This window comes from Erithacus rubecula, assembly GCF_903797595.1.
Source record: "Erithacus rubecula genome assembly, chromosome: 2".
In the NCBI taxonomy this organism is placed as follows: domain Eukaryota; kingdom Metazoa; phylum Chordata; class Aves; order Passeriformes; family Muscicapidae; genus Erithacus; species Erithacus rubecula.
In genome coordinates this window covers 66,714,536-66,738,668 of record NC_136685.1, presented here as the reverse complement: position 1 = coordinate 66,738,668, position 24,133 = coordinate 66,714,536, and the positions used below count along the sequence as shown (strand labels likewise).

Genomic DNA, 24,133 nt, shown 5'->3' with positions numbered 1-24,133 from the left:
GGTGCCGGGGCCGGGGCGGGGCGGGCGGCGGCGCCCAATCGCAGAGGACCACGCGCGCCTCCAAAACAAGTGGCGGCGGCGCGCGAGGGGGCGGCTGGGCGCGTGCGCGCGGCGCCGGGAGGGCCGCGTGAGGAGAAGCGCGCGAGGAGAGGCGCGTGAGGGGCGGCGGCGGAGCGGGGCTGTGGGACCGGCCTGGCTCCGTCTAGACACATATGAACCGGTATGGCCCGGCCCGGACCCGTATGAAGCGGTCGGGCCCGGTAAGTCGCAGTATTTTCCCGTTCATCTCAGCCTAAACTGAGTCCAGGCCAGTTTATCGCAGTCCATCGGAGTATAACCCAGTCCAGACCAGTATCAACTAGTTCAGCCCAGTATCACAGAATGTCTGAGTTGCAGGGGATTCACAAGATCATCAAAGTCCAGCTCCCAGCACTGCCCTGTCCATCCCCAAGAGCGTTGTCCAAACACTTCTTGATTTCTGTCAGGGTCCGTGCTGTGACCACTTCCCTGGGGCGCCTGTTCCCGTGCCCAAACACCCTCTGGGTGAAGAACCTTGTTCTGATATTAAACCTAAACCTCCCTTGGCTCAGCTTCAGGCTTGAGTCCTGTCACTGGTCATGAGAGTGAGGAGATTGAAATCTGCCCCTTCACTTCCCTTTGTGGGGGTGTTGAACACAACAATGAGATCTGCCCTCATTCTCCTCTCTAGACAGAACAAACCAAGTATGTCCCAGCATATTTCCCTATTACTTCAGTCTAAACCTGGTCCAATCTGTACAACCCAGTCCAGACCTGTATAAACCAGTTTGTCCCACTATATCCCAGTGCAGTCCAGTATAACCCAGCGTGCCGAGGCCATGCTGCTCCAGCGCTATGCGGGTGAGTTAGGCAGGGCCACTGGACCCCCTGCCCCACTCTTGGGGCAGCTCAGAAACAATCTTTTGCTCCCAACAGTTAGATGTTTATCTGTAATTAATTTCCAGAATTGCCAAAAGTCATATTTCTGTGAAAAACATGAGTGTTGCACTGATTTAACGTGCAGGGTTGCTGAAATTAGGATTTTATTTTCAATTCATATGCTAACTCATGTTTTTCTTATGTCCCCTCACTTGGGGAATACCCCTTTACTAGAGTGTGGAGACAAGCCTTAAGTCTAGGGTAACTATGTCAGAGAGCTGAAAGTTTTAAGATTGACATTTGTTATTTACTAATAAATTAATTCAATTTAGCTTTCCGTTACATTTGTCTTTAAGGGGCCAGTATGTCACAGATTTTTGTGTTGCTGAAAATTTCTCAAAGGGATGATGTCTAGGAATTACAGAGACCGTAAGATGAAGTAGGCAGTAGTTAGTCTGATTCCAGAGAGATCATGTAAATACTCCTTTCTTTCCTCTCTGGAGCACAGGCAGTACAACTATAATTTGGAACAAATGACTAAATGAGAACCTATTCCTACTTTCAGCATAATTGGAGCACTAAGTTTGTTAGATATTTGAGAAGAAATTAGCAGAACAGTTAATGTTTACATTGCTATAGTTTGCTCTCAGTATCAGTACTCCACGCTTTATCACAAGTGGTTTGTACTTCTCACAAAGAAACTGTTTCTGTTCAACAGATTAAGGTGAATTCATTGTATTTGTTTACACTTTGTACCTTTGATTTTGGAAGAAAAGTTTCCATCATGAGTATTTAGAAAAGCCCTAAAACCTTGGAAGAATAAAGCACTGCCAACAAGCTTGGGCTACATAAATTACTCTAAAAATTAGAAGTAAACAATCACATTTTTAAGTCATAATGTGTCATAATGTTCACTCAGTTTTCAGTTCAGAACACTTTATGTTAGTTACAGAGGGTACTTTATTTCTTCACCTCTGAAGTGCTTCTCAGTTGTGGTTTAGCTTTTTACTGCCATATTAGAAGGATAAGGAATTGGCTGTAAAATATATATAATGGATAATTTTAAGAGGCAATAAAAATAATACTCCTTTTACACATAAGTATTATCTAAGATAGCAGAGCTGAATGTACCTTAACAGTTTTCTAAACTTTAGGGTATTTTCAATTTTATTTTATGTTTGTTGTTGATTTAAATCTATGAATGCTACTTTGCTAGTGGTATAAAAATGTCTAAAAAAACCCCAAACATAAAAATCCTAATATAGGATTTCGTGTGAAATCAATTTCAGAAAAGATCTGCAGAAGAAGCAGTCTTACAATTGCAATCAAAACCCCATGGCATATTTATTCAAAGCTATGAGTGTCTACTAAGCCTCTTTCTTTTAAAGAAATCTGCTACAATGTTATGAAATTTTAGCAAGGGCTGAGGACAAGCCCTTAGTGGGGAGAGGGATAATCACAGTTTACAGTTTGCTGGGGTGATGCAGAGTCTGGCCTATATATTTAATTTTACAGTGTGGATGTAATAGGAACAAACATCTGTGATTTCACAATATGCACTGCTGATACACATGTTGACAGTTTCATTTACGGGCACTAACGTTTGCTTTGTATGTGCAAGCAAAGAAAGCCTTGAGCACAGGAACTAAAAACAGTATTCTGTGTTCTTAAATAAGAATTAAATAAAGCACACCAGAGTCACCTCTTCCTCATGACTCTGGTGTTCTCTAGCATAGGCACAGATCTGGACAAGAGAGAGACAGTCTTTTAGTGGATGCAGCAAATCTGCAATTACCAAACTTGTCTCTGGCCTAAAACTGATCAAGTCTTGCAAGTTTTATTGTATTACTTCCACTGGTGCTTTTTAACCAGGTCTTATTTTTCAGAATTGAACTTATGGACAGAAATGATGATCTATGTGCATCAACTGTGTAAAAATGGATCTTAGAGATTATTATGGGCTGATTTAAGTGAACATACATGGTAAAACAGGGTGGCCTCACATTTCCCTTTAGGAGAAACTTGATAAATCCCAGCTGTTAAATTCATTAACTAGATTTCAGTAATCTGAAATGTGGGGTTTTGTTTTGAAACTTTTTGCCCTTGAAACTTTTGCCTTTATTTATTTTTCCAAATTAAATTTTGAATGAGTTCTTCCTAAACTTAGGAGAGTAAACCAAAGGAATCAATATGTCACAAACTTCTGTTTAAGTCTGGCAAACAGCAGCAGTGGGAGGGCAGTGCATGTAGAGCAGTGGAACATCTTGTGGTAGTCTAGATTTGAATGATACCACAAGGCACAGCTGTGGGTGAGAACTTTCAGCAAACCACCTGATGTAAGTACAGAAAGCAGCCAAGTACCAGGGCACGTGAGTTCTGTGGTCTCCTACCCTGGAGAGCTTGTACACCCTCACCCCTGTTCTGTCCTGCTGTCATTAGGCCTGACACAAGTTATGTTTCCTTGCAAGCCATGCCTCACTGACATCTTGTTCCCACCTACTGATGTCTGCCTTAAAACCACAACCTGTGCTCAAGTCTGTGGCAACGGGTGCAAATATCTTTTGAAAAGTAACTGTGGATGTCTAGGGTTGTCTCAGGAGTGTGGCCTGTAAATGACAAAACAATATGTCAAATTCAGTATAGTGGAAAAAAGGGCAAATGTTTAATGAGAAAATACAGCAATATTTTCACAGTGAAAAAAAAAAAAAAGGAAGAAAGATAGAATATAGTAAAAAATAAAGAATAGCAAACTACAGGGAGGAAATACGTTTTTAAGGAAGTTCTTGTAGGTGGTGAAAAACTAACTACGAATCATAGCTGTACACCTGTATTCTCATTTCTCTGTTTTGTGTGTGTGTTACAGCTGGATGTTAACTAAGTGCATTGTGTAGTCATGGTCTGAGTGAAGAGTAGTGTAATCTATAGAGTATTATTGTCATTCCTGTAGTACCTATACATTTTTCAAGAAGGAATACCAACACAGGAATGAGTCTACTACCTCTGCCAAACTTCTGAGTATAGTAGCTGTGATAAAAATCATAATCTCGTTTAAAAAAGACCTAAGATTTGTGCACTTGCTCTTTCAGTGTGTGTGCTTATCTGTCAGCAAATCTGACCATGAGGTATAGATCTCATCTAAATTGTACATTTATGGAAACAAGCAGCCGGGCAGGGGGACTATGCTAATGTCCCTGCAGAGGCGTAAGCCGCAGCCTGAAATCAATCGTATTAGGCTCAGTTTCAACATGTCAATCTAGAGAAAGCAAGGTTTCACTGTTTCTGTGGTGTGTGTTTGACTTGGACACAAGCACAGCTCCTGGAGTGGTGGGAACATTTCCATATCATGCAGTCCTGTCAGGCAAACAAATTATCCACAGACTTACATAAGCTGGTCTAGCTATGTGTCATTTCTTACATTTTCTCCATATAGTGCTGTTTCTGTCAATTAAATGTCAAAATCGTGACGTTCCTGTAAAAGAGCAGACCAATATCATTATTGGCAAAGAAAGTAGTTTCAACTTTTTAGCTGCTGGTTAATTATTCATACTCCAAAGCAGTCTCAGAATTTTCAAGAACTTTTTTAGCAGCAGTCTGAAGCTGCTGGCCATTGAAAACTATCTGTAGGTTACTGGGAGAGAAAATGCAGGGAGGTTTCTTCCTAAATCTCCTGAAATACAGGAGGGGTAAAGAGTTTATGTTGACATAGAGGTATTTTACTCAATGTGAACTTCCTTAAGTGAAGATGTTTGAAATGTATAAAGCAAACAGATTAGGAAGAATAAACAAGGTTGCCACGTGATTCTGGCAGGCCCACAGTTACCATGACTATTGGCAACCTGTGTCGAGGCATGGGGAGTATTACTGATCCCCTGTGTTACAGTAGCATTTGTCATCTGGGACAAAAGCTCTCTATTTCCATGTGGAAAAGCTATAGAGGATCAACTAAATGTTTTGGGGTTTTTTTGGTTTTGTTTGTTTTTTGAGGGGGACGGAGGAGTTGTGTGTATGTGTGTGTGTGTGTGTGTGTGTTTGTCTGTGTGTGGTTTTTCTTTTTGTTATGGGGATATAGAAGTTATATTTTTCTGGAGAAGACTATATTATCCATGGTTTTGTTTGCAGTCTTGTGCTCAGAAGGTGGGAAGCCCCTTGAGACTGTGTTAATTGCTATTTCAAACAATAAATTCTCCAGCTATATATTACCAGATAGTTTGTTGATCTTTGAGAAAAGCCTCAGTCTTCATCAAATATGGGTGGGTTTTTTGATGTGGCCAAGAGGAAAGGAATGAGAAGAGATCTGCAAAGACTTGATTTGTGAAAACTATCTGAAATTACTAATTCTGCATTTGAGTGGAAATTTACAAAATTCTGAACTCTTCCCATTATGATTAGTTATGCTGAATTTAGTAGCTTATAGGGTTATGGCAAGATAAAATACAGATAGTACTTAGGCTTAGAAATTTGTTGAGAAAATTAATCAAGCATTCTATGCCATTGCCTAAAGTTATCTCATTCTGGACTTAGTTTTTATGATACGGCTGTATTTAGTTTTGCCAAAATAATTGCTGGCTTTCTACACTGGTCAATTAACTAAGTAACAAGGATTTTGACCACAGTCATGAAAGAATGATACAGGAGCAGGCGTGCAAAAGCCAAAATAATCTGTACTGTTATCAGTACTCCAGACATACTTGTAAGTTATTGCAGCCTCCTCCTTCAGTACTACAGAAAAATTGCTAAATTATGATTACTAACCTAAGTTTTAGAGCAGTAATATTGTCTAGACTATTCATTTCTATTATTAAATTTCATTATTTTAAGGAGCATTCTGTAAATAGTTAAAAAAATCTGCTTCAAATTGAAAAGCTAATCCAATTTATAGATACACGTCTTAAAATACATGATTTTGAACAACATTAAACAATTTTGGCTGCTGGCACAACTGTTGATCCCCTAAAAATACTTTGCTATTATTTACTGAAATAAGTTTTTAATCCTCATGTAGGAAGATTTCAGGTTGTAAGTTATGAGAAGAGTAAATGCCATGTTAATTGTAAAACCTGACTTAGCTCCCAACACTGCTGTTTTGTAGCCTTCTGTTGTTTACAGTCTTCTGTGTAACCATAGTACATTAGGGATATTTCAACGGAAATCAATGGATACATTTTTGTGTAGGTTGTAAATATATTTTCCCAAAGTTTTTGCAGTCACTGTGTCTGCCTTCACCTGGAGTGAAGTCCAGTAGTTTTTGAACAGCACACAGAGGCAATACATACATGGAGGTCCTCAGGATAGACATGGCATTCATTTAACTGAAGCATAAATTTGACAGGTTTGAGTCTAGAACATTCTTAGCTCTGCTGTGGCTGTGTCATTCCCCACAGTTATAAAAGAGACTCCAATTACTAGTATAGCATTTGTGCAGATCTGTGTAGATACAAATACACGTCTGCTCTCAGCCTAATTATCCATCACCAAAACCCTTGTGCCTCTAAGGAAATCTAGGGAAATGCACAAAATCAACGGTTTTATTTCTAATTAGATTTGGTGTTACCTTTTTAAAGTAAGCCCTAATTCTTTGAGAATGAATTTTAGTATGAATGTGGAAGAAATAAGAGGCAACTGACCCCTTGAACAGTTGGACTCCAATGACAGGCCTAAGAAAATTATTTGTTTCTTATACTTCATGAGTGCAGAAATCTTAGTGATATGTTAGCTGTACCTTGGACATTAACATAGATAGAGATATATGTGTGTTTGTGTGTATAATCCAATGGTGGAGCCTCCATTTATCTCAGATGAAATAAAACTAATTTTATCTTGAGTGCAATTTAGTAAGAAAATAATTGAAAAAAATCAATATTAATGATGTTAGCTAAAAACCAAATAACAGGTTTGATGGTGCATTCCCCCTGCCCCTTTCCATACTGCAGTGTGAAAAATTCTTGTTCATGACAACAGGATGACAGCTACTGTCATCAATTTAAGTTGTGGAAATAATAAGAGCAATTTTATCTTTATCACTATCTAAAAAAAAATATTATTATCTGTAACATGCACAAGAGATGGAAAATAATCCATGGAAAATCACTCAATTTTAATGCTTAATGGATCAAAGTCTACTTTTAGTTATGCCAGTGTAAGCCAGTTGGCTGAATTGGACTTCTCTCAGTTTGACAGAACAGAATCTGTCTGTACATTTACCTCTTTAATAAATAAGCCAAGTGGCTCACAAAGGTGATCTTTATAATGGCAAATTCAGTTATGCCAGCTTCTTTTCCTTTTATTCAACACTAAATAGCAATACATACTATTTCTTATTTAGAGTGTGTTTCAATGCACCCCATTTAAGAAGCCGGTATTACTTTACATCGACACTGTGAGAGAATTTGCCAGAGATGACAGTGGGGTTCCAAAGGAATTACATCCAAAGATTTGACTTCGTCATGGTATCCGATGTGCCTGTAGCATAAGAGGAGAATTTTACATATCTCTGAGAAACCAGTGTAGTTTATGATCGTTGTTCTGCAGTACTTGCGCTTTTAAACTCTGTCCGTACATGTTGAGCCACCTGCAGATGCACCTTAAGCCCTAATGGAGACCGCCTGTCTCTGTCGAAGGCGGTGACTGACGCTCGTAAATGTCCGCAATAACAGAGAGAGGCGCTTGATTTCATATTACTGAAGTAACTCACTTTCAGATCCGAACTAGCACACTTGACAAGCGCTATGAGCACCCCGTGTCCGTGGTCTCGGCCAAACAGCGTTTCCCTCAGGGCAGCAGCTCCCGCACGGAGGACTGAACCCGCTGTATCCGCTGGGAAGCGCGGGCTCCCGGCGGACCCGCTTTCTGCCGCGGCGGGCGTCGCGCCCGGGCCGGCCATGGGTGGGACCGACCTGCCTGGCTCCGTCGCTGCCGGGAGCGCCCTACCTGCAGCGGGGCGGCGCAGGAAGGGGGCGGCGCGGCAGGGCGGCGGTTCCGGGCACGTCGCGTTCCTCGCCCCGGGACCTGCCGCGCCCCATGGCCGCTCCGCAGGACCCGCTGCCCCCAGGTGAGGCCGGCGCCGCGGGGAGCCGGGCGGGCGGGCGGCAGGGAGAGAGCTAGGGGTGTCCCGAGGGGCCCGGGGTCCGGGACAGGCGATGCGCGGGGAGCGGCCCGCGGCGCCCATCCCGGGCCGGGCAGACGCGGGGCCGCGGCTCCTGGGAGCCAGGTGAGGAGCGTAGCCCCCACCGTGCTGGAAAGAGTTTTTAACTTGCTCCCTTCCCCCTCCGCACACGCCAGTTAACTACGGTCATAATTTATCATGTGCTCTGCTGATGTGATTTAGTGTAACTTGTCTTGTCAAGCCTACTCCAGTATTTAGCGTCTAAGTTAGTTTGCGCTAGTTAGCAGCATGCTCAAAATTCCTTTTTTAAAGACTTTTTCTTAGAAGCCAGGAGCTCGGGTGACTACGAAGTCCACACGCATTAATTTACATAGTAATGGTAATGGTGCGAATTACTTTTAAGCACCTCACCCGTGGTGTACCAGCATCACAGATTTTTCCATACCTATCTGCTCAGACGGGGACAAAGTTTTGAGTAGTTAACAGTAAACAAAAATGCACAAGTGCTGACGGACTTGGGCTTTTCAGAGTACTGAATATTCTAGTATAATTTGCCATGTCTTCTCCTCCTATTCAAATCTGTAATTAATGTGCCTCTAGTCAAAGCAACATTTTTTATTTGGGTTTAATTAAAGTCTTCATTACTATGAGCACTCTAGTTTTAGAGTGATTACTTGCTTAAGTTGTGATTTCTTAAATTGTGCTAAGTTAAATTATTAATGTGTATGCCCAGCCTTGGTGTGGAAAAGGTCTCAGGTGAATGGCTGAACTATGTAACTGCAGCTGACCTTAGGTGCATTGCTCACTGCTGTTGGTGTCAAGATTGTGTTGCAGAGAAAAACTGTAAAAGAGGGGAATGCTGTCTGTGCTACGTAGTGCTTTGTGACCCCCCTCCTGCTTAAACATCAAAATGCTGAGGTCTCTTAAAACTCACTTTCAGACTTCCTTCCAATGCAAGGGTGAAAAGCAGTAATACTTTTGCACTGGTAAGTGCAGAGCATCGCATCCCCATTATAGCAGCAGTATTGAACATAGGAAAAAGGTGGGCACTGGTACAATTTTGCTGCTTTTCTTGCAGACTGGTCATACTGGGTGGGCCCTGGCAGAGCTGTGGCAGCTGCTGAGCAATGTGCAGGTGCTGTGTGGCAGAAATGAACCTCAGGAGCAACCACTGAACCTGATTTATGTCTGTCCGAGTCCCTGTGCACATGCTGATTTATGTTCATCTGAGTCAACTCACTTGTGGCTCCCTGCAGAAGTGTGGGGAAGTAAATGTGGTCCAGTGTTTGTATCCTGTATCAGGGCAAGTATGGTGGTAGTGATTTTACAAGGGATCCCAGGTAATGATGTCATGAAGCTTTCTGTCAAATAATCATGAAACCAGTCAGTCAGTCAGATGATACCCTCAGTTCCTGTTGGCCTTTCAGCATGCAAAGCTGTGGATGGTTTGCATCTGAAATAAACAGAGAACTTGCCTCTGTACTGGTTAGTGCACCTGTGTCCAGCTCTGTGACATGAACTGTGGAATGTTAGGGCAGATGCACGTGGGAAAGAGCCAAAGGACATTCAAATGCCTTATTCTCAATAAAATACGAGGTCTGTGGTTTTCAGGTTATCTGCCTACTATGAGTGGCCAACAAGACCCTGGTGAATTGTCTGCAGCTCAATATGTGGAGTCTTTAATCTTAGGTGCAAATATTCATACACATACATGCCACTTATACAAAAAAAACCCCAAAAAACAACAACAACAACAAAACAACAAAAAACTGGGGACTTGGTAGTGCTCTGCAACCTCAACAAAACAATGGAAATTACTATTCTTCATAAAGAACTATTAAATAAATGAAAGCAATTGAGGTATAGGAAATGAAATACAGTTTTAAAATACTTTTTAGGATGGATTCTAAGCAACAAAAATGCAGATTCCCAAGACTGTTTTTATGTGTGAGACCTAGAAAGCAGGAATGAGAGGTACTGCCCTTATACCCCATCACCTCTTGCTTTAAAGCCTGTATTCTCTGAGTTCCTCCAGTTTTTTCAGTGCTTCCCTCTGGATTGTGGAAAGTAATTTACCAGTGTCAAAATGTACCTTGGTGGTGTTACTGAGATGTAACAGAGAATAGGGGACAGAGCCCTTACCATAGCTACAGTAGCCAGTGAGGTTTACCAAGGCATGGATGCCCTGTGAGGTCTGCCTTCATCTGCCTCAAGGTTTCTCTTAAATGGGAAAAATAAAGTTTTGGGGATCATTTTGGTTTTTTGACTGGTTGCTTTGTTTTTGGTTTTCTGGTTTTGTTTTGTTTCATTTTGTTTTGGTTTTTAATTCATCTAAGAATCTGTAAGGAGTAGCTGAAAGGCTTCCAGAATAAACCAACAATAAGGTGCATGCTTTGCCACTGGCTTTGAGTGGAACAAGAGTGAGACTAGGGATGCCTAGGCTGGTCTTCTTCCTTAGAGCTTTTCTTTGGCTCCCAGTGCCTCTTTGTTCTTCAGCTTTCCTTTACTGGGTGGGCTTCTCTTTGCCCAGTTTCTCTGCAGCTTTCCACTGCAGTTCCCACTAGGAGCCTCTGTTTTTGGCCCTACTCTCAAGCCAGCTACTCTCAAGGCTACTTCTGCCAGCTTATTGTATTTTCTCATGTTCCAGTGACTCTCAACCTCTCTGTATTTGGGAGTTTGTGCTGACTGTTGGTATCTTTATCCAGAACATTTTGTTAATACCATGTTTCTGGAGCAGAAATTTCATATTTACCAAAAAAATACACTTGACAAGAACATCTACCCCTGTGATCATGTGCCACCTGCCAGGACAACTCCTGTGGATTTCCTGGGGGCTCTGGCTTTACCTGGACTCTCAGGGACACCCAGGAACTGCTACAGGTGGAGTGCCTCACAGAAGCAGAAGGGAGAACAACTCTGTCCCACTGCTGCCACTGTTTTTATTTTTAGTTTGTTTGTTTGGTGTGCTGTCTTGCATTGGTCAGTGCTTCAGCTTGTTCTGTTGTATTGAGCGGATTTGCAGCAGTGGATCCTCAAACAAGCAACTATGCTAAATTTGAGCTGGTTAGAATGGTGTCTGTGTAACTTCTGTTTTGGGACTCAGTGTTTATAAGGTGTGCTTTCCATTTAATTTCTATGACTCTGTTCTCTACTGGTTTTTATATTCCAAAGGAGGTAATCACCAAATTACTGATTACAGTTGTGTCTTACTGCTTGCAGCTGAAAACTTAATGTTACAGTAAGTGATTTTTAGAGTAAGAGTGACAAGAATGAAGATCTTACCACATAATTAGAAATGTTTTTCAAATTTTGAAGACATTTATGCTTATCAACAGGAGAGAATGCTGAAAAATATGGCAGGATGATAATAAATTACAGGAGCAGTTTTATGAATCTTGACTTCTGTGTGAGATTTATTTAGGATTCTCTGTGCACTTGTGGTCATTATCCCACTAATATTTGTCAATTTAGCTATTGATGCAGAGGGGTTAACATTTCATTATTCACCTGCAGGTACTTTGAAGATTTTTTTTATTCTCTTGATATAAGTGTAGTTGAATTTTACTATTTTATTGTATACAAATAAATAATACTTTGCTCTAATATTTTTAAATGAGTATTTTCAATTTTTTATTGTAATCTGGTGGTTTTTATAGTATTAATTTTTGTTGTAGTGGCTATGTTAATTTCCTGTTTGAATTATTTCTTTGAGGGGAAAAATTAAATGCTGTCAATAGGAGAACACAACTTAGCTTTTAGAAAATTTACTGAATTTATTATTTATTGCTGACATGTTTTGTAATTTTTTGTTCATTAAATATAGTTTAGGATTTTAATTGAAGCCTATCTTTTGTTGGGTGTCTTTATGACATGTAGCTTCTCAGATCTGTGCCAGTAGTTCTGATGTTTTCCAGTTTGTCATGTTTTTTTGTGGAAATATAACATAATGCATGTAATGGCCGCATAGTTGTGTTTTAGCTTGGTCAGACAAAGAAGCAAAATACAAACTGGAAATACTTTTATGCAGTGATAAAGTTTTCTCTTTTCCAGCAGATCATGCAGCAAAAGAGCCAGTGGAGGATACAGATCCAAGCACTCTTTCCTTAACAATGGTATGTGTTTCTGGTCTAGTGCAGTTGGAATCATTATAGCTCTCTATGGTTATGTAATGCCACAGTAAGAAAAAACATTCAAGGATGCTAACTCAGACTCTGAGTTTATATACAAGATTTTGCTTATCTGTATGACTGCACAAGCAAACTTTAATTTGCTAACCTGTGCAGTCAAAGTATAAATAAAAATACTAACAGGTGCATCAGCTGAACTGAATAGTGTTATCAGTGGAGCTGTCCATGGGATAACCTCCAAAGGCTGTGGCAGTGCCATCTCTTTAATTTAAAAAAGCCCCAAGAGCTGAGAAAAATTGGTGCTGACGTTCTTCTCTCTATACAGTTTGGACGGATTAAAAATCCCACCTAGGGCTTAAAATTTCAACAGTACTAAACTCTTCTTACTTCCTGTAGCTGATTTGAAGGGATGCAAAGGTAAGATCCAGGAGCGGCGATGCCTTGGGCAGGCCCGGCCGAGCCGCGGGAGGGACGAGCCGCGCCCTCTGGTGCTCGCTGGCACACGAGCACCGCTTGTGCCGCGTCTCAAACATCCCAGGCTCCTGCCCAGGTGGGAGTGGAAGTGATGCGAAATTCTGTGAAAACTTTTTAAAATGTGGCTTTCTGTAAAAGCTACACCTGCTTTTATGTAAGGGCGAGGGTCATAGGGAAGGAGGTAAACTTCAGATATTGTAATAAGGTATGTTATGCCTGGGAATCAGTAGCTTTCTCCTTCAACTCAGTAATAATAGTTTCCTATTGCATCTTAATCAGCTGTGTAAGTTTAAAGCAGAAATGGGAAATATTTGTTTTTCTTTCAATGCAGTAACATTTTATTAAAAGCTTAATCTGCTAAAAGAGAATTTGCAGTCATGTCTATTCCTCCTGGCATGCATTGCCTTTTCAGGATTATCTTGCTACTTCAGTACAAAATTTCTTTCCTAAACTTTTTCTTTGCTTTTTCACTAAAAATAGCTTTAAAAATACTGTAGCGAAGCAGCAATGTCTATTACTTCTTCATATGCTAATCAGCAGGGTTAGTAATATTTCAGTTCTCACAAAAGAGTGTTGCTGTATCTGATGGTGAACAGAGCAACTAGTAGCAACTTGAGAGATACAACTATAATTATGCACTTACAAAAGTACATAAAGAAAGAGTATATAAATACTCTTTCCCCAGCACAATTACACTCAGAATAGCAAACCTCTGTGTTTCTTGCCTTTTTGTGACAGACTGAAAAATATCCTGTCCAAGACACAGGAGTACCTAAAGGTAAGTATTGTGAATTCTGTCTATTCAGATATCATTGATCTGTGCTACCATCTGCAATAAAAACAGTGATGTTACCCAGCAGATAGAAATACTCATAATTTTTGCTAGATTTTTATATTTTAAATGTAATGCCCTCTTTATTTTTAAGGTCAGTTTGGTGTGTATATCTAACTTTTGAAATCTCCTTCTCAAGTTTAGTTTTGATCTAAACATTACTCCAAAAATATCATCAGAAGACCTGGGTTCTCGATCTGAAAGGAAAATACTATGGTGCCATTGAAAGACAGGGTTCAGACAACAGATGGTAGAGACATCATAATGTTAGATGGTGACTTTGAAGGGTCTACCAGTGCCTTCATGTTGTAGGAATACAATCAAGAAATACCTTTCAGGTCTTTTGTCTCTGACTGCATTCCCAGTCAACCCTTTGTGCCCTCTTGTACCTTCAGCGGGTGTTAATACCATCTACTGGGGAACCTTCTGTTAGGTCCACTCTGCACAATATCCTGTCTCTCCTTGCTGAAAATAGAGTGAGGAAGTGCAAGTTCTTAAGAAAAATCCATTAATTACACAGTGTGAATATCCTCCTTATGTTTCCTTGACATGTGATGTGGGTATTTTGCTGTCAGCCCAGGCTTTGCCATTGACTTTTGTCCAGGGAATGCACTGGCAGGGGCATGGTTAAGGAGCACTCTGGAGATAGTGTTTTCCCCATCCTGTCTTGCTCAGCAGATCTGCAGGACTGACACAGGAAATCAGGCTTGTCACAATGGAAACTTCTGCTAAGGAGTGGGAGCTGTATACCACTGGGGTTAAAGAAAAGTTGGAGATTATTCAGGGGACTGAGAAAGATAAACAGAGGAAATGAGCACTCTTCAGAAGTGTTGGTTTTTAATTTCACCTGTGACATTAGATCCTCCTCAAAATTAATTAGATTCCTGAATTTCAAAATTTTCAGGGTTGTTTGAAACCCAAAATTGCATATTTCAAATGCACCTGATTTAAAAAGTAAAGCTAACAAATAAGTAAAAAGGTCAGCACTTTCCATAAAAAGGAAGTGCACTTGGTTTATATTTAATTTTCATTTTTTGCTTCTGCTTACTAAGTGTAAAAAGATGTAATTACTAATATAGCTTGACATTTCCTCTTTGAAATTGAATGTGACACAGATACCTCTTAGTAATTTGTTAATTTCCGTGAATTTAATTCTTTCTCTGAGAATGGCTTTCCATAGTTATTTCTATTAAAAATACAAACTTAGAAGTATGAGTCTGTCAACAAAAAATTGTAACAGATGTGCTAGTCTGATTCTGTGTATCACACAATTATGTTTGTTTCAAATTTAATTTTTAAAGAGACAAGTACAATGGCAAGAGGGACTGTCTGTTTCTTTTATTGGTCAGTTAATTAATTGGCCATTTTGGAGCCATAGCTTATTAAAGTTCTTGGCACCCTTTACAGATAATTTAATAAAATGGAGTTGAGGGAACATTTTTATATTGTAGAGGTTGCCTCAGTGTTTATTGTGATTTGATAGTAATTCTATTTCCACTCAAATATAGAACAAATTTCACATATATTATTTCCACAGTTTTGATACTCATGCTCTGCATTTTCAGATAGACTTTGTTTTATTTTGTTTTTTTTGTTGTTGTTGTTGTCTCTGGATCTACAGTCATAAAGAATAATGATGATCCTTTACTAAATATTGACATTACTGGGGATGAAATATCTTTCAAGAGTCTGATAAAACCAGAAAAAGAGGAAAATAATGATTTTTAGTTTTCTTCTTCTTGCCAGTGTAAGGATGATCTTTGATTCAGATCAATTTTTTTAGTGAGTTAAGAAAATACTGCTTCTTTCTGTTATGTAATGATTCATAAAGTAAATAGAGGTTCTTCAATGAGATCTTGCCACTAAACAAACAACAAATGGAAACATACCAGTGCTACAAATGTAGTCACTCCCCTGGAGCATTCTTTTGTGTAAAAACATGTAGAATATAACCCTTTTAAAGGGTACTGGGGAATGCTGTGCTTTTCAGTGGACTCCCAGGGCTGTTGATAAACACACTTTGAAATGGATTATTTCAGTGCTTCAGCAAATTCCTGTGTAGTAGAAATCAGTAGGATGAGTCCAGTTCACAAAGGGGCAGAATAAAAGATAAATATCCAATACTTATTTTAACTGTCATTTTAAGTGTGATGAGAAAAGCAAAACAAAAATTAGAGTGACTTGTGACATCTTCAGTCTACTTGGTTGTATTGGTTCAGTTAATATTCTGTAGTCAGCTTTTTGAAAGAACAACATGACTCTTGCTTTAAAAATAGTGTGATGTTTGTTTAGAAAACAGCTGCTACTCTAATCTCTGCAAGGATTATATTTCTTCTCACAGTCATGCTCTGCATGATTGTTACAGAGTCTGCTGATTTAACATTTTGGGCTTTTAATCTAGCAATTCCCAGTGTTTGATGATATGGAGTTAAATTTTGTATATTAGACATCTATACTATAATTTATATTTGTAGTCTTACTATTTAAATTTGTGTGTGAGTGGAAGACCAGTGTTTCACACTCTTTGCCTTAGATGAGGAATACCTAACAGATCAAGTTACTTTGGAAATTGCATCTGTGAACATCAAGACCCTTACGTCGGATTCTGGCCTAATCCAACAGGTAAGAAAAATGATACTTGAATGTGAACTAAGTTACTGCTGTTAATTAGTATGCTAACAAATAAGTATATTTTCAGACTATATCTGTAGAGCACAAAATTATTCAGTAAAATGGACCAGAAATTTGTTTTCTTTTCAAGAGTTCAATGAAGGGAGCTTTTGTGGAGAAGAACAAAAACAGAGATTATTTTATCATTAGCATGTACTTTTTAGTTTAAATAGGTTTTGATTAATGTAAACATGTTCTGAAGAAGAGCCAGCAAAGAGTTAAAGCTTTGTCATGCATGCTGTCCCTCTGATGAAAATAAAGCCAGGCAGAGAAGAAGAAGTAAGGAATCCTAGATTTTGCCCTTATGGAGGCATTATACTGTTTTACTTTGATTTTGGGACCCTGCTCTTCCCATAGTTGAAACACTGTCCAATTTTTGTGAAATCTTACATTGCCATAGTAAGGGCAATGCTGAGTGACTCCCATGCTCCATGGTTATCATCTTTCAAGTGAATGTTATTTGCTGAATTTCAAATTGATTCTCTTTGGGTTGAGCAGAAAACTTGGAGAAGAGAAATGAATGAGCATTATCCAGCAAGATGAAGAATTAAAAGGAGTTCCTAATGCCAGAGTCCCAGCTGAATTCCATCAGAAACAAACATGAGTTTGGTATGCATTTCACAGATGATGGAGGTAACTGTTCCTTCCCATCATCAAGAAGAGAGCATTTATTGGCAGCTTAGAATCACTGTAAAGATAATTCAGTGTATTAGGGTGGTTCCACAGAGCTGGAAAACTTAACAAAAACTTAAAATGTAAGTTTATGGCTTTGATTAGACCTGTAGAGGATGATTGGATCTTCATTGTGGGCAAAAAAATATTCTTGCTTAATGCCTTCATTTCCCTGGCAGTAAAACTACAGTGTCTTATTGCAATTAGTGCATCTAATTTGATAAATTGGATAATGAATGATCAGTAAAAATATGAATTTTGAAAACAGATGTATGGCACAGGTAAGTATTGCTGCTTTTCTCTGTACTTTTTGCAGTACTACCCACTCTTATTTTTTATGCCTCATAGGGCATGTATAATAACATAAGGGCACTTGGGCATTGGCTTTCACAATAAGGTTTGAATTTTAATGAATGATAAAGTCTGGGAAATGAAGGTCAGGACCGCAGTTAAGTGAACAGTATGCCTTTTTAATTTTTAAATTTGCTCTTTTTTAATTTCTGGTGAGGCTGAGGTGTCTTAGGAAGTTCCTCATTCTCCCCAAGGAGTTACCCTTCTGGGAATTTGCTCCTTGAGGCTCAGTAGTAGCATTCTGCCTTTTTAAGGAATTTGTGGGAGTGGAGACAATTACTATAATCAAGAACTTCAGATGGATTTTTTTTTAACTTTGGGTGCTCACATATTGCCATGAAGGCCGAGTTTGTGTTTAAAAAGTACTGTCCAGATAAAGCTGTTGTGGTAGAAAAGTAAACTACTAGAAGATAAAGGCAGGGCTTATTCACTTGCAATTGGCATGGGCAGTGTTTGATCTCTCTTGAGCAGAGAGCAGACATTTTGATGTTGCATGTGTGGTCTTGCAGTTTTCATGGAGTCAAGAAATACTAAAAACAGTATGCAAATTTTTTCTTTCTTAACAAAGTCTGTAAATATTTTGGAGAGATTTCACCTTCTTTATAATTAGATTGTGAATGTATGCAAGTTCACCACAGCAACTGAAACTGCCTGTATTCTATTTTTAGTGGATTTCTTAGTAAAGAAGGTGTAGCAGGTAGGACTAGAGTATCTTATTACACTAAATTGCTACCCATACATTGACTTTTGTTTGTATGCACAACCTGCAAAATTAAGAAGCCTGCTGTTACACTTTTGGAAGAATGACACAGTACAAAAAGATCAACAATACTTCATTGCAGCTATCTAAGGGGAAAATCCCCTTCTACTTTCATCTTTAAATCCTTAACAGAAGAAAGCTGTTTCACCTGGCTCCACACCTGCATAGTTAAAGTAAGGGCAGCTGCAGCTTCCCCACAGTTCTACAATCAAGGGCTGTCCTTCCAGTTTTTAGAGGTTGCTAAGTAGTAGAATTTAAATGTTACAACGTGTGTTACAGTCTCAGGCTGCTAAGTAATCTCATTATGTTTAATTAGCAGACGAAACACCATTGAGGGAATGTTATCTTCAAATAGGAGGAGGGTTAGATATGAACCACAAAAATGTTCATGTCTACCTGTTGTCTATAAAAGCTTCCTATGTTTGTAAAGAAGTTTGTAAAAAAAAATTCTCCACTTTACCTAGAGCAACAAAACAGTCCCTTAGTGCTGCTTGTTACAGGCAAAACTATTGCTTTTTACATTGCAAAAGATTTGGAAACTATTTTTAATCAAACTGTATGAATTGTTAAATAACTTTTGGGTGTTTAAGAGAGTCAAAGGATGCAATGCTATAGCATATCATTAATAAAATTGCTGTTGTTCAGTTCATACAACCAACAGGGCAGTTTTATGAGTGAAAATGTGGAAATGCTGTTTGAAAAGACTGCAGATTGTTAGCAATTCCTCAAAACTATATGTGTATTCCCTGTCTGAATTTAAGTAGCTTGGGATTCTTCTAAGTAATCTCCTGCCAGTTGTAAATTAGTAAAATGCTTATTCTAGTGTTCAAATACATTGCTTTATTTTGACTTTATATTTATTTTCTGCTTGTAGCCAGAAGACAAAGACACACAAAACCATTCTGACAAATCACTTTCAGGTAATATGTCAGCTTTATTGTTCTCTGTTTTATTCCTAGGTTTTATTTGAAAGTGCTTTTTTAAAAACTGCTATTTGTCATAACAAAGAGCTGCCTGGATAATTAGTACTTATAGAGCTCATTTCATTAGTGCTTATGGAGCTCATTACATCTTCCCCTTTGTTTTAAGAGGATAGTGATCAATGATGCAGACCATACAAAATATGCAAGTTGGGCTTTCCAAATACATTTAGTACCTGTGCTTTGGAAGTAATGTGTAAATACCTGTCAGGAGAGAGCAGAAGCTGGCAGTAGGCTGTGAGTGCTTATCCCATCGTTGTGTGAGTTCTGCTGGGCAGGGGTGTGTGAGATATACAGTTCTCTTAGTCTAACAGTAAGAAACTGAGTAAAAAAGCTTGTCCTATCAGTAGCATTAGGATCCTGCAATTATCTGGGTAGTGCTTGCCAGCATCTGGCATAGGGGCATCTTAGAAAAGCAGGATTCTTTATGATGCTTTTGATAGCCTTCCAGACGGTATAGCACAAGAAGCAGGTTGGTTTAGTTTTGTTTACTTATATCTGTGCCCTTTTATAGAGGTGCTTTCTTTACCCCTTCTTCCCTGTTTCTATTGGAGGACAGAACTTACCCTGGCAACCCTGCCAGAGTAAATAAGATGAAATTCAGATAGGGTGCTATCCTGTCCTCTAAGCTCAGCCAGAAATTTGATTTGATTATATTCATTTTGCCTTGTTTGTGTAAGTAAAGGTTGGTATGAATGAAGCAAGAAAGTTTTGTTACTTCAGCAAGAGTTTAGGGTGCACAAGAACAGAAGAGTTAACATATTCTCCTGTGGAGAGCAGCTGCGAGCCTGTGGAATACCTGTGAGCTAAGATGTCACCAGAAATGTTTCCCTTAACAGGGAATCTAAGCATTTGTATGAAGTTTTATGTCTGCAACAGTGTTGTTGCTGCAAGTACTAACTTGTTGAAAACTTCAGAAGTTGTCCTTGGCCTGCTAAAAAAGCAATCTGATGAGCAATGTTACAAAATTAACAATAGTCTGTTCTTTCTTTAAAAATAAAATACAACATGCATGCAGACATTATATTCTGGATTTTTCACACAATTTGACAATAATTACTGAAAAGAAATAATTGATGTTAATAAAAGAGCCACAAAATCCCACAGACAAAGAGCCTTAACAGATGCTGTTGTCCTTATGAGTAGGTGGCACTAACTACCAGATTTGTCCTTTGCCAGAGATACAGTAATTCAGGCCTCTGATACAGCACTTGAAAATTGTGTGTCACTGTTCTCTGGGGTTTTTTGATCCATATTTTGATTAATATCATCTCCTTTCTCAAAGAGTTTGTCAGAACTAGGACTAGCTACTTCCCTATTTCAAGGTGTACAACCAGGCTGGAGCACAGAAACTTTAGGAAAAGCTTCTAGGCTGTGTCCATTATCTACTATTTGGAGATACCAGGTTCTCCCTGCTTTCAAAAAGGAGTATGGAGAGTTAAGGACATATCTGCTGCCAAAATGCTTAGACCATGTCCTGCACAGTTGCACTGTGAAAGGACTTAGTGTTAGAGTTTGACTAGAGGTATGACTCAATCTGGTTTCTACATAGTTTAAGGGGAATTAATATATAGTATAGTCTGATAGCACCACATTGTTCCCAGTTTTTGGGGAGATACTGACTATGGTGTGTAGGAGATTTCCAAATGGCAATTTTCAGTATTTGATGCACATTTTAGAACATATCACCACCACTTTCCAGCAACTTGGTATTTGTTTTTCTCACACATGGAGGAGTATGCACTTTATTCTTTTACATGATATACATTTAAAATAGGCTTTGTTGGTAAAATAGGGACAGTTTTTATTGCAAGAGACCTTACAAAGCAAAGGAACATACCTGCTTTTTCATTGTGTGAAAATACTAGATGTTAGTTGTGTTTGGATCTGTCAGCAGAGATTCTCCTGGTGCATGTACTTCATGTTATTATAAAGACAGCAGCTCAGAAATGCAAAACCTTTTCCTTCATTCTACAGCACAGGTACACAAGATGCATGGAAGGCACACATAATCCTGTTGGTGATGTAAGTGGTCATCATGGCAGATTCAAGGAAGTGACATTGTTCCTAAACCACTGCATTGAATCCTATGTCTTTTCTGTAAAAGTATAAATATGGTGCTTTCAAAATTACTGTCTTTTAGATTAAAGCCACTTTTGATTAGAGTGTAGTGAAGTGAGAAGTTTTAGAAAGTTAATATCATGAGTTCATAAGGAGAGGCATTGCATATCACTATTCCAGATTTTTCAGAAGCAATTCAAAGCAACATAATACTCCTCAACCCTTTCTGCTTTTAACTTTTGTTCCTGCTGATACCGCAGCAATAGATCCTAATTTCTTTCCATGTAATGGTTTTCACTGCAGACCTCAAGAAAACCTGCAAGGAAAATGTCACCTGCTCCTTGTGCTTATTCCGTGCACCAACCATCAGTGACATGCTCAATGATGAGGACTTGTTGTACACAGTGAGGCTAAAGCTGGATCCCTGCCATCCAACAGTGAAAAACTGGAGAAATTTAGCAAGCAAGTGGGGGATGACTTATGATGAATTGTGCTTCCTTGAACAAAAGCCCCAAAGTCCCACCTTGGAATTCTTGCTACGGAATAGTGACCGGACTGTGGAGCAGCTGATTGATCTCTGTAAATTTTATAAGAGAATTGATGTTGTGAAAGTGCTGCTGAAATGGGTGGAGGAGGAATGGCCCAAGAGAGGGAACAGAACTTACCAGAATGACTTCTAGTTCAAAGAAAGTTGTTAGTCTGTATGTGTTAAATGCTAGCTACCCACTAATGCATTGGAAGTTTCCCTTGCAAGAGAGAAAAAGCCTGTACTGAGGGTTTGTATACTGTGTAAGCTTTATCTACTGTATACACAAATATAAGCTTTATTCCCTCAGGGTTGCAAAGATAACCTTCCAAAAGTGGATGGAATCATCCAGGTTGTGTTCTTGAGTTTGCAAATACCTTCAGCTCCTTTGGTGCTGTTTACAGCCTTCCTAAGCAGAAAGGGATTGAAAAGGCCAGACCACTTGTTTTACTGCAGCAGTTGTGAACCATATCAGTTGTGTGCTGCTGCTACTGGGAAAGTCACAGTTAGAAGGCAAGCCTCTTGGCCTTACTGGTAGCCCTTCCACAGTTTTGTATGTTCTACCTAGTACAAGATGAGGTGGAATCCTTTTTGTTCTTTTTAGTTGTTTTATAAGCTTTGTGACACTATTTTTGGCACAGGAACACCTCAGTGATCCAGGCAGCAATTTGGATCTGAATGTTACAATTAACTGATTATTCAACATCACATTTGAGCAAATTAAGTCTCTTTTATGAACAAGACTAGACAATAAACAATAACAGATGTTAAACAAAATAATTACTCACATGCTACTACATCATAGGCCATATTTTTACTCTAAGAGGAAATCATGCAATTCAGAGCACTTTTCAACACATAATTTTTAGGGGCCAAAAGGACCAATTAAAAGGTTCTGCGCTTAAAATTACTTTCCAAAAGTTTAAAGACAGTGTACACTCAGTGCATGTATCAAATCCCTCTCACTTTGCAGTGCGAGATGATGGCACCACAGGGTATTGTTAATATTGACTGTAACTTCCCTTTTCACAGGCTGTGGTTTTCTTTATGGTCCTGTGGGTTGGCCTGTTTTTTGTCCCACACCAAGGCAGTTGCAGTCTTGTGTGAAACTAGCACTATATGTTGATTAAAGCCACTCTAATGGAAAATGAACAGCTGAATTCACCTACAGCCTAGGTGGATGGTTATTAAAGCACTTACAGTGGTTTAGACTGATGTTTTCTAAAGGATTTTGATAGTCTGAATTACACTGTTTACATTTTAAATGTTTCAGAATTTGCCTTTTTCCTACCATTGTTCTGACATCTCAGACAAAGTAGTATGTACATAGGTGTATATACCAAAGCACTGGTCAAGATGTGGGGCAAAACTAGAATGGGATGCAGGTTTGCTGTTTACTTTTCTCGAGTAGAAATAATAAGAATTAGTAGCAAAGCTGAGGGAAGTCTAATGCTGTATGCTGAGTTTCTTACTGTAAGAGATTGAAAAGGGACCTCTAGTAATACTTTACTGTAGATGCTGAGTGATACGGTTACAGAGGAATTAGAAGTAAAGACTAACATTTTCAATGTCAGGTTCTTGTTCTGAGCTGACATAAAATTAACTTTTAGTGACTTCAAGAAGCTGAAAGTTTTGTTTCAGGGTAAAGAAATTTACCTAAATTTGAGGTTTGAATTTTTAATTTTTTTAGAGAAGACTGGAATTTTTAATGAGTTTTTTTAATCATTCCTCAAAAAAAGCTGCTATTCCTTAGAACTCTAGTTTCCTAGCTGTATTTTAAGGAGGAAATTTTACTGCTCTGTGTTGTTGGGGCTGCAGGTCAAGTGTTTAATGGTTCTCTTCTAACAGTGGGGGTTTCCCAACATATGTCTGTCAGCTTCTAACTTTTGCAATTAATTTTCTGTCTTGAGTTAGATGCTCTAGATTCAGCTTTGGGGACTATTGCTGCTGCTTTCAGTTCCTACAGAGGCATCCACTGCCGATGTGCAAATAGCTCATAATGGAGTTTGTCCAGCATAATTCCCATACCTTGGACTGACTGCATACATGATTTGGGACCATATGTCTGTGTGTTAAGTTGTTCTTCTGACTGGTGAGTGCTGGCATGTATGCACATAGCTTTTCCCTCCCATAACATGCCACAGTATATCCGTGTGGTATTATAATATCTGTGCTTTGGTAGATCCAGACCAGCTAGGAGCTGGAATCCTCACCTAAGAATCAAAATGAGAATATGAAACAGTACAGCAGCATTCCTGAATCAACATGTTCAACTGAAATCTGCCCCTTTTCCTAATTTCTGGGTAAAACTTGTAAATTTTTGAAGAAACTGTGGTTTTGTGAAGATGAATTTGATCACTTGAAGCTCTTCAAAAGTCAGTGTCAGATGCAGGAGTTCATGTCGAATGGAAATAAAGCTGCTGAGAGTTTATAGGTGGATTCTGTATAAATTCAGCTCTGAAGGTTGAAAATGTTAGCCTTAAACTTCACTATACACTGGATTACTCATTACTATACTTGAAATACTTTTTTCCCTCCTTTTATGGCATAAATGGAGATGTACACACTTTTTTAGTTTTATACCTGTTTGCAAGATATTGGCTCTGAGTGTTCAATTTATTCTTATGTCTTCTGTTATAATGTGTACTATTTTTAGTAGAAATATAGTTGTCAATGTTTGA

General features: G+C 39.0%; 1 protein-coding gene across 3 annotated transcripts; it reads left to right on the top strand.

The window, feature by feature from the left end:
- The first annotated feature begins 125 nt into the window (after positions 1–125).
- EDARADD (EDAR associated via death domain) lies at positions 126–24,133 on the top strand. 3 transcript variants are annotated; one of them, XM_079297481.1, is made up of 6 exons: positions 126–260; positions 12,027–12,111; positions 13,339–13,378; positions 15,966–16,054; positions 18,760–18,805; positions 21,230–24,133. In XM_079297481.1, exons 2-6 carry the CDS (start codon positions 12,109–12,111, stop codon positions 21,604–21,606), a joined length of 555 nt encoding a protein of 184 aa, XP_079153607.1. In that variant the 5' UTR covers positions 126–260; positions 12,027–12,108; the 3' UTR covers positions 21,607–24,133. The 3 variants fall into 3 exon arrangements, with proteins under 3 accessions (XP_079153607.1, XP_079153608.1, XP_079153606.1); XM_079297482.1 differs by lacking the exon at positions 126–260 and adding an exon at positions 7,632–7,945 and having other exon boundaries at positions 12,050–12,111; XM_079297480.1 differs by lacking the exon at positions 126–260 and adding an exon at positions 7,781–7,945 and having other exon boundaries at positions 12,053–12,111.

What these genes read in the sequence shown, in the direction of transcription:
- EDARADD (XM_079297482.1), top strand. Translation starts at nt 7,915, where the DNA reads ATGGCCGCTCCGCAGGACCCGCTGCCCCCAG. An exon ending in AGACACAGGAGTACCTAAAG is followed by an intron (nt 13,379 to 15,965) that starts GTAAGTATTGTG and finishes TCTTTGCCTTAG; the next exon opens with ATGAGGAATACCTAACAGAT. An exon ending in ATTCTGGCCTAATCCAACAG is followed by an intron (nt 16,055 to 18,759) that starts GTAAGAAAAATG and finishes TTCTGCTTGTAG; the next exon opens with CCAGAAGACAAAGACACACA.